At 37.4% G+C, this 10,652-nt stretch overlaps 1 protein-coding gene across 1 annotated transcript; it reads right to left on the bottom strand.

The window, feature by feature from the left end:
- Nucleotides 1–701: 701 nt before the first annotated feature.
- On the bottom strand, nucleotides 702–6,805 carry LOC139454262 (trypsin-like). The gene is made up of 8 exons (XM_071235873.1): nucleotides 6,376–6,805; nucleotides 5,770–5,883; nucleotides 4,775–4,891; nucleotides 4,255–4,438; nucleotides 3,569–3,687; nucleotides 3,045–3,182; nucleotides 1,717–1,862; nucleotides 702–1,347 (listed from the first exon to the last, which is right to left on the bottom strand). The coding sequence occupies exons 1-8, from the start codon at nucleotides 6,437–6,439 to the stop codon at nucleotides 1,189–1,191; spliced, it is 1,041 nt and encodes a 346-aa protein (XP_071091974.1). The 5' UTR covers nucleotides 6,440–6,805; the 3' UTR covers nucleotides 702–1,188.
- Nucleotides 6,806–10,652: the final 3,847 nt, after the last annotated feature.

The following is a 10,652-nucleotide window of genomic DNA, read 5'->3' as shown; positions in this document are numbered from 1 at the left end:
CAGTAACAGGACACTGCTTAAGTGTCATGTACAAATGAGAAAGTGAAATCCCGTCAAATAGGCGGACGAACCTTAAAACTATTAATAAACATTAAAATCAGCAACGGCGGAAAAATGTATATGCATATAATATCTGGCAATATACACCAAGATCACCTTCTACAAAAATAAGTTTTAAAAGCCGGTTGATATTCGTTTGCGTATTTGACGATTATATAACTTTCGAAAGTATAAATCCTTTTCCTATACTCAGACGTTCCTGAGCCTTGCGCTTTCCTAATTATTTTGACTAAATTTTTTACCGTTATCATTGTATTAGTTAATGGGATGCATATTTCAAAGGAAGGAATGACGCATGAAATCTCCTGATACGGGAATCTACGTAATCCTCCGTACTCATCGACAAGCAACAGTCCAAATACACCTGTGTGGTTAGGAACGTGCACAATAGAACATTATGTACCGATGGATTACAAAAACACACACAGCATACAGGTGTGTAGGGATGTGGACTACACTGTTTGAAGTACTATAAAACCCAGTACATTGATAAGGGAGTGTTTGGTCTTCCGTTTAAACACATGTAGATATGTTCTCCCTGTACAATGAAGGCATGGTCTACCACCTGTATGCACAAGTTTATCCGAGCACGCTAATACTGTGTGTTAAACGTCAGCATTAGGGACAACAAAATTTCAAAATATATTTGACAGACAATTTTATTAGTCTTATTCAGGATTCAATAGCTTGTTATTGAGTCGTGTATTTAATGCTCCTCGTAACACCATTTGCTTAGATTGTTAACATTGTGTTTATGTCAATATTTGATACATACAATGATTACACATTGTGATCATTATTAATTAAATATGTACAGTCATTCACATACATATCTACCCTATGATCACCGGGCCAACATTAACCTTTGAAAATATCATAGAAAATTCACGGTATTCTGGATACAAGTCATATAAATATGTATCACCGGTGTTTTATGTTCTGATATTAAAGAGACACTTCCTCTAGTTGTTCCGACATTGACTTCGCTCCATTAAGAGCATTTACAGACGTTCGTCTATACAGTTTATTGCATAGTAACAACATCAGGTTCCCATGATGTTAACTCCATAAGAAAATGACACCAGTCCAACTGTGTAGCATCCAGTCATACGCTTCAATAGGGACTTGTTACAGGTTCTGTTGTATCCATGACACATAGTTTGGCACCCTGGCATATATGCCCGGCTTGTTTGGTCTGGCACATCCAGTTCCCCTGGACACCACGCCGATAAGTTCCCAGGTTCTGCCCGACGGACTTGGCATGACAAGGGCACCACCGGAATCGCCCTGAAGAGAAGGACAAAAACATTAATTCAAAAATAAACTTTCGTTTGTACTTTCCTTCTACTTAATATTTGGGTTTATTAGATACATTCCATTACACCTGTGCGTGATTCATAAACACATGCTTATCATATAGTTGGAATCGTAGAATGGACTCAATCTAATTAAATAATTCGAAATTTAGAATTTTAAATACAAGAAACAACAAGAAAATACTCGAAGTAACAAGACAAATTCTTAATTCGCAACAAATAAGCAGAAAGTTTAAAAAACGAGAAAAAATAAAAAGTAAAATAAATTTTAAAAAATATATAATTTTATCAAAGTGGAACCATTTTGGTTTTGTACTGACGCCTGTATTGACTATCTCACCTGGCATGCATCACGTCCACCTTTGGCGTAGCCTGCACAGAACTCGCCGTCGCGGATTCCTCCGAAGTAGTCATTGTTACACTCTTCCTGGTCAACGATAGGGACAGCAACATACTGCATAATATTGGGAACTCTGCTCCCGCCCTCTACAACATGAACGTACATGAGTACAAATATCACACATTTTGAAGTGTATGAATGCTCTTTCAATCACTTATACCAATACAGCCCGAGTATAAACAATTTAATGTAGCGCCTGCATCGATAGTGATCGACGTTAGATGAATGTGCACATCGTTAAACCATGGAAAGTTTCCCTCCATCGTGTGAATCATTCATCTTGTGTGAGGACGATTTTAATTCCGGGTGATACTATCTGGGGTTTGGGGTTTGGGGCACACAGGTGGCCCATCCAAGGCTCCAAAATTCGCTGTTCAAGTTGCGTTCCATGTCTAATCCATAAAGATATGATCGCGGGTTCGAATTCCGGTTCGCCTCGATCATGTTTATAGGCTCGTCAGCCCCATTCACGAGCTCGAGTGTTTCACCAGAGTAGTAAACGACTGAGACCTGAATAGCAGCCGGCTTTTCTCTCACATCGCCGTGATATATCTAAATTATTGTTCAAGGCGGCGTTTAACCCAAATCACTCAATCAAGCTTGGGTTTGTCCCGTAAAAAGTTCGGTTTAATATTAGTTCCGTTAGTTATCTTCCCTCGCCTTAAACAATGTTGTGATGTTTGCAGACAAGTTTGGTTTACTTTCTGTCCACTAAGAAGAAGGATGGAGACCCTATGACCAGGTGAGCTTGACAATAAGCTTCTAGTGACGAACATTTTGTTCATGATCATGGCCTCAGATTTTACACAAGTAAGTTTTTGTTATGCTCCAAAAAACATCAGTCATTGCATTGCCGTCCGGTTTTTATGCGTGTGTGTTCATATTCCCACAAGCAACCTTTAATTTTAAACCTTAGTAAAACCAAAGGATATAGAATCCCTGTTACCAAAAGATGATAACGAACCCATAGTATATTCATGAGGACCTATTATCCACTATCTCACGTACATCAAGACGTTGAAATTAGTTCCGTGAAACTGAGACATTGTCACTGTGTAATTGAAGTATTCATAATCAGCTGGACTGATATCCCAACTCTTGATTTCCTGAAAGTTCAATCACATGTCAAGAGAAAAAGGTAACACACTGTGAAAATTGAGCTGGTATCATCAAATACCATTAACACAAGTTAACAAACGTGCTGGGACTGTAAATGTGCACGACCCTACTCCCCGTTAAATGCAAATGTGGTGGTGGTAAATGCTCACCTTGAAGTATCCCCCACCCGGTGACAACAGCTAGCTGATTAGGGTCGACTGCTTGATTATTGCGAGGAAGACAAGCTGGGCGGCTGTTCCTTGTATATGTGATTGACCTCGATAACTTGATGATCGCAATGTCCGGGGCTGAAAAAGATTGTCCAAAATTAAAACACTATGAGGTAATATACGACAACAAAGAAATAGGCAATATTCTAATTTTACATATATCTTACAAATTATAAGATGGCGTTCATGATTTTGACAATTTCCGAAGAAATCTTGGCTTGTGACAAACAAACAAGAATGAATTTGCTTCGATGTGCCATATACTATAAAAGGGCTTCAGCAAGATCATCGGTTATGGCAAGAATGAGATAATATTCAAGTATACAATTATATTACCAAACAAGCAAAAACAAAAACTGTTTTATTACTTCTGAACTTAGTCTGTATTTTTACACACATGTCAGAATTAAATGAAAGATAGAAATATTGGTGCTTCTTAGACAGACAAGACAAATACAAATTACCTGAGAATTGACTGTAGCCAGGATGTACGATTATTTGGGAAGCTGTTATGTATTGTGCGAAGTTGCTGTCAACAGAACCATGGCCTACTTGAACCGAGCGAGGATTATTTCGGAAATTGCTGAAATGAATACATAAATATATTTTATGTACCGAATACGAGTTATGTTAAGGATATGTATGTATGTATGTATGTATGTATGTATGTATGTATGTATGTATGTATGTATGTATGTATGTATGTATGTATGTATGTATGTATGTATGTATGTATGTGTGTGGGGGGTGGGGTGGGGTGGGGGGTGGATGGATGCATGGATGGATGCATGCATGCATGTATCTATGTGTGTATCTATGTATGTATCTATGTGATGCATTGTAGGAGGAACATTGTCCATTTCCAGTGACGAATCAACAACCCTTATCGTATATGATAATCCGTGTTGATGATAAAGTCCTACGATGTCCTAAATTTAAAATTAAATGTATTTCCATAAATCTAAAACAGAAAATAGAAACACAATAAGAGTACGAGAGCTATTTGGGTTGTTCAGGTATCAGAGTTGAAACATCTCTGTGTGTAATTATATATCAACAAAATGTAAACTCATATGTAACCCTGACCAGTTTCTAACCACATTCATTTTTAAACAATTTCATGAGACAAATTATGTACAAAATGACTAACTTCACACAGTGTGCAGCCGTGATGACAGTGTCTGTGCTGATGATTGTGCCGCCACAACGGGCACTACCAGGTTTGATAATCACTTGCCACGGAAAGTAGGTCTCTGGGGCGTCATACCCACCCACTATGCGAGGCAAGGAATCCACAAATACCTGAGGATTTGCAATTCCACTGATGCCGCATTCTACAAATAGATGTATACATGTATATGAAGTATTAAGGTTTCAGAAAATTCTGACTACATCGCACAATATCAAGTTATCCGTGGTTTGAAACAAACTTAGTTTTCATATTAGACAACTTATCGATTTATGGAGATCCTACTGGGATCATTAAGTTAACCATGTATACCGAGTTAATGGTTTCAGAGGTTCGAGTTAACAAGGTTTCATCGTATGACAAAGCATTAACTTTCGAACTTTCACAAAAGGATTATGTATCTGTTTTCTTAAGGTTGCGTAGATAATTGCTAAATAGATATTTATTGATTGTGTATCAAATAAACGACATGTTGCCTCACGGTTATTGACAAATGGCGCCCGAGTTGTTGTTGTCGTCGTAGTAGTAGTGGTAGTAGTTGTTCTTGTAGGCCTTCTTGTAGGCCTTCTTGTAGGAGGATTGCCAATCCCTGTACCTTCTGTAAAGAAAAGAATGGCTATTGATCACTAGATCACCAAGTACGTCCATCTGGGCCAGTCTGATGTTCGATCTGTGTCTGATAATGACATCTAAGATACAAAGTCTTCACCTGCACAGCACATCGTCTCACTTTCGATCACTTGACCACCCAAATAATAATCCATTTAAAGATGTAATAATGACAATAATATATATGTTCTTCACATGATTATGATAAGACGGAATCTTACCGTGGACTCTTCTTTTCGCAGATTATATCTTATGACTATGACAAGGGTTTTGTCGCTTTTATTACGCTTTGCGGATGTTGTCATTCATGAATTATAGAAACTCTTTGTCCAGGATCAACTGTACACTGACCTCAATCAGCTTGGCCTTAATGGAGGACCAACATAATTTACCCTTCACGAACATCAGATATCATCATCATGATGGTGCTTTAATTTACTTTTCAGTTTTATTTCGTCCATGTTCAATTTCATGTTGCGAAGATGAGGTTTAGGAGGCACTGCAGTGTTTTATATACCAGCCAAATTAAGGACCCAAAAATTATCTTTTCGATCTGAGTGTAAAGAAATATCAGTAAGACGGGGAATGCATTTAGCATACCTCAAGATTTACTGGTTTCAATTCCTATTTAAAAAAATAGATACCCTACGTTCTATGTCCTTCTGGTAGAATTACTCATACATCTGTTAAGGTGTTTTCTTTATCTTATTGATAAAGAATACTTAAAACAGAAATATAAAGACGACAATAAATTACCTAATTCTTCAAACTTGATCTATTCATATTGAACGTTTATCTAATAAGTTCATTCTTTCTCTAATCATTCTTATAAGTATATTTTAGCAAGCATTAGAATGACATATTTACCTTGGCAACGGCATAAACTCGATAGTCTGATCACATTGGCGCCGCTACAGTAAGATGCGGTAGGTGAGCATCTTTTGATCAGGTTACACAGTGTGTTACAAAAAGTATAAGGAGCTGAAAAAAGCAATTAATGTAATTAGTAAATTCAGCATTGCTAGTATTTGCTCATTGATGTAAGGCATCCATGTATGTGGCATACTTTAGATTAAGGTTGAGATAAAACCAAGCAATATTCATTAAAGCATGACGGAACAATTGAAATTTGTCTTGTTAGTATATGGGATTCTTGCTGTTGTTGGTGTACAGCGCACATCTTTTCAATACACACATGTCCATGTTGGTTAAAATAAACATCAAACGATGACAGCGTACATCTTTCCATCCCTACGTTACAGTTAAAGGAAATCACAGCGTGCAAGCCTTTTACATAATAATATCACACGATATGATCAATTAAATTATTGTGTTCCATCAAAATGTTTGAGGCATAATAAAATCAAATTATAAAACGCTAAGTACTGATAAATAAAAGTATTAATTCTGAACTGCTATAAAGTTAAAATGATCTTCTCATAATCTCTAATTTAATACATGTATGTTACTTACCATTTTGTTGCAGTGATAATGCAGGTAGAGAAATTATAATAGTCAAAATGATAAATGTGTTCATGTTGGTGTTTCTGTGGTCCTGACAGAGGCTCGGGAGTGTTTGGCTGCCTTTATAAAGGCCCTGTATCTTCAAAGGTCAACCATGTTGTTCAACAGCAATCGGATATTCGTCACAATCAGCTTCGTCATCATCAACCAACAATTTCTTTTGTAAATGTCTGTTGTTGCAAGACCATCACGGAGGAGATCGGACGGGCGTGAGCAAGTCTTTGCACAAGTAAGATTCACGTGTGCGAACTTGAAAGATAGTCAAAGTTAAGATGGGGAATCTGGTGCAAGTGTTGCCGAGGAAAGAAAATGTAAAACATCCGTAAACGAGAATACAATGGCAAGCTGATTAGTAGTCAGTCCATCGGCTGATGTCATCCCCAAACTAGCAATGAGACAATGCAAACGCAGTACATGAATCAGACGGTCGCTAGGAGGCAGGATGTCCTATTCTTACTCACAACCTCGTGCCCGGATCTTGTCATAAATCCCCGTCCCCGATTCTATCAGATTGAAGGGATTTGTGTGTTTAAACCCTAACCACCTTCTATAGGGATAACCCATGAAGCTCTACATAATATTATTCTGGAAAGGATTGTTCTCAAATGACAACGCTCGGTTTCGGTAATGAATTCAAAAGCATGTACATCTAAAGTCACCACACAGTACATCAGACATCCCGCAGGAGATGCGGTTACTGTGGTAACCATGATCTGGTACTGCACCTGTACATCAATTATTGTGTATTTATCTAATTTTCCTTTCATGTTCTTCTCCTTTGATGGTCTTCGTCTTGCTTCGAGGTGGATTACTGCTTGTGATGTTTCGTGATCATTCATCCGAACTTTACACTGTACAAAATAAGGTGTGACGAAAACCATGGAATTTGAATAGAATAGCCTCTAGAAAATCCGTAAATGTTGTAAATACGAATTCATATTGCAATCCATGTATTCGTGTACGTGTAATTTCCTGGAGCTTTGGCCTCTATCATACGAGCTACCATTATATTTCTGCGATTTTGGTCTTTCATTATGACCAAACATTTATCCTATTTTCATAAAGACGTGTGACGATATTGAATGTGAGATAATTCATGTATTTCAGTTTGGCAAATCATAATGCTACGGTGATATTTCATTTTAAATCATCAAAGGCATAGATGGGCTGAAATATTAAGCAGTTGTTCCGATGAACAATATTAATCGACAAAACCTTTTCAATATGGACAGGACATGTCTTTTAAAAGCAGAGTCGACTGCCCATAAAATAGCAGATACAATTACATTAAATATCTATTTATATATTATTTTACCCAAATAATTAACACATTTGGTACATTCACCTGCACATTTGCATCTCTGCGACAAGTCCTGCCCAAATCATTACCCTTTCACTATATGTATTTTCTAATACAAGCTTGAATGTAACATAATACCCTCGTCTACTATGTCCCCTCCATTATAGAAGAACGCATGAGGCGTCAAGTATGATAAGGAGCTAAATATATCACACACAGTCTAGAAGCATTAATGTAGAGACCTAATGATATCACCCAAAGTCAAGAAGAATGTGATTAAGAGCTAGCGATATCACAAAGACTAGAAGGATATGAAAAAGAGCTGATAATATCACACAAAGTTTAGAAGGATAATATAAAGAGCTAATGACGTCACTCAAAGTCACGAAGAATATAACAAAAAGCTAATGATGACACAGGCAGTCTAGAAGGATGTGATAAAGTGCTACTGATATCACAATATCTAGAAGGATATGACAAAGAGCTCACGATATCACACGTCCCTGTCCAGTGCTAATGATGTCACACAAAGTCTAAAAGGATGTGATAAAGTGCTAATGATGTCACACACAGTCTAGAAGGATGTGATAAAGTGCTACTGATGTCACACAAAGTCTAGAAGGATGTGATAAAGTGCTAATGATGTCACACACAGTCTAAGAGGATGTGATAAAGTGGTAATGATGTCACACACAGTCTAGAAGGATGTGATAAAGTGCTAATGATGTCACACACAGTCTTGAAGGATGTGATAAAGTGCTAATGACGTCACACACAGTCTAAGAGGATGTGATAAAGTGCTACTGATGTCACACACAGTCTATAAGGATGTGATAAAGTGCTACTGATGTCACACACAGTCTAAGAGGATGTGATAAAGTGGTAATGATGTCACACACAGTCTAGAAGGATGTGATAAAGTGCTAATGATGTCACACACAGTCTACAAGGATGTGATAAAGTGCTAATGATGTCACACAAAGTCTAGAAGGATGTGATAAAGTGCTAATGATGTCACACACAGTCTAGAAGGATGTGATAAAGTGCTAATGATGTCACACACAGCCTAGAAGGATGTGATAAAGTGCTTATGATGTCACACACAGTCTAGAAGGATGTGATAAAGTGCTAATGATGTCACGAAAAGGTGAGATGAGTTTTTAAGGGTTTATCATCGCGATCTTTATTATTGTCTTATATTGTGAGTAACGAAACGACCAGAAGGACATGATAAAGTGCTAATGATGCCACACGCAGTCTAGAAGGATATGGTAAAGAGCTAATGATATCACAATATCTAGAAGGATATGCTAAAGAGCTAATGATGACACACAAAGTCTAGAAGGATATGGTAAAGAGCTACTGATGACACAGAACGTCTAGAAGGATGTGATAAAGTGCTACTGATATCACAATATCAAGAAGGATATGACAAAGAGCTCACGATATCACACGTCCCTGTCCAGTGCTAATGATGTCACACAAAGTCTTAAAGGATATGATAAAGTGCTAATGTCACACGCAATCTAGAAATATGTGATAAAGTGCTAATGATGTAACACGCAGTCTAGGGATATGTGATAAAGTGCTAGCTATGTCACACACAGTCTAGAAGGATGTGATAAAGTGCTAATGATTTCACACACAGTCTAGAAGGATGTGATAAAGTGCTAATGATGTCACACACAGTCTAGAAGGATGTGATAAAGTGCTACTGATGTCACACATAGTCTACAAGAATTGCTAATGATGTCACGAAAAGGTGAGATGAAATAGGGTTTATCGTCGCGATCTAGATTATTGTCTTATATCGTGAGTAACGAAACGACCAGAAGACATGATTAAGAGCTAATGATGTCACACAAAGTCTTGAAGGATATTAAATGGATAGCTCAAAAAGGTCAGTTTATACAATGTCACAATCTGCAATTTCGAATTCAGTTTGACATGTGATTCTCTGTATATATTTGTCGTTCCTTTTCAAATATTTGATGTGCGCGCTTTCCCCAAACATTGCGCTGGCTACTGAATCGCTCGGTCAGATCCATTTGCATTTTGGGTCAACTAATTAGCACGAATCAAACCTCATCTTGTGAAATTGTAGTTTCTGTAAATGATGCGTCATAGTCGTCGGCACTAAAAACAACGCCAGATCTCAAGATCTAGAACATAAAAAGTCAGTAGTGTTTGACGTGGGTCGCCTCTTGCTTGACGTGGGTCGCTTGTTGATGTGCAAGCAGCCCAAATCGATACGCTTCCCTGTCAGTATGCGGCCTACAACACTGACCAATATATGAAGGAGGTGTGTTTATCCATGTGATATATTACGTACAACAATCTATATTTTAAAAAGTGTTTGCATCCTTTGTGGTAGCTTGTGATTATTGTCTCAAACATATTTCAAATAGGAGCTACATGTACGGGCGGTAACAGTACAATTCAAAAATAGTTATCTTTTTCCGGAAAAGGAGACGATAGATTCGTCCCTTGCTTAAAGCACTCTGAACAGGCGTTTTTGTTTCATCAAACATAAGTATCTATTGTTTTCGCAATTATTGCAGTGGTTAATTAATCACGAAAGAGTTTAGAATCTTTCGAGATTGTTATGCTGAGCAATGATATATATTTTTATATACTACTCAACATTTGATACGCTTATTTTGAGTGTCAAGGTGGGGGATAAACCTGGTTGTTTGGAGATGTCAGGAATAGGATGCGATTTGTCCAGCTCAATATCCTTATCAGGAGTTGAGTAGTATATATAACATGTTTTCAATTACGCGATGGACAATCATAAAATCTATATTTACAAAGTACATAATATCATTGTACATGATGTACACAGAGTATATAGTCATTGACTACCCACCTGTATATGCAATGTATATTTACGTCCTATACCTAAATGTCATGCCTACCAAAGCCA

This window comes from Haliotis cracherodii, unplaced genomic scaffold, assembly GCF_022045235.1.
Source record: "Haliotis cracherodii isolate W230 unplaced genomic scaffold, xgHalCrac1.p SCAF_10, whole genome shotgun sequence".
Lineage (NCBI taxonomy): Eukaryota > Metazoa > Mollusca > Gastropoda > Lepetellida > Haliotidae > Haliotis > Haliotis cracherodii.
This window is presented reverse-complemented; position numbering and strand designations above follow the sequence as displayed.

Excerpts from the sequence above, each read along its gene's own strand:
- LOC139454262 (XM_071235873.1), bottom strand. The coding sequence starts at position 6,439 with ATGAACACATTTATCATTTTGACTATTATAATTTCTCTACCTGCATTA. Across the intron at positions 4,892-5,769 it reads GAGTTTATGCCGTTGCCAAG|AAGGTACAGGGATTGGCAAT; the intron begins GTAAATATGTCA and ends TTTTCTTTACAG. Across the intron at positions 4,439-4,774 it reads GGCGCCATTTGTCAATAACC|AATGCGGCATCAGTGGAATT; the intron begins GTGAGGCAACAT and ends ATCTATTTGTAG.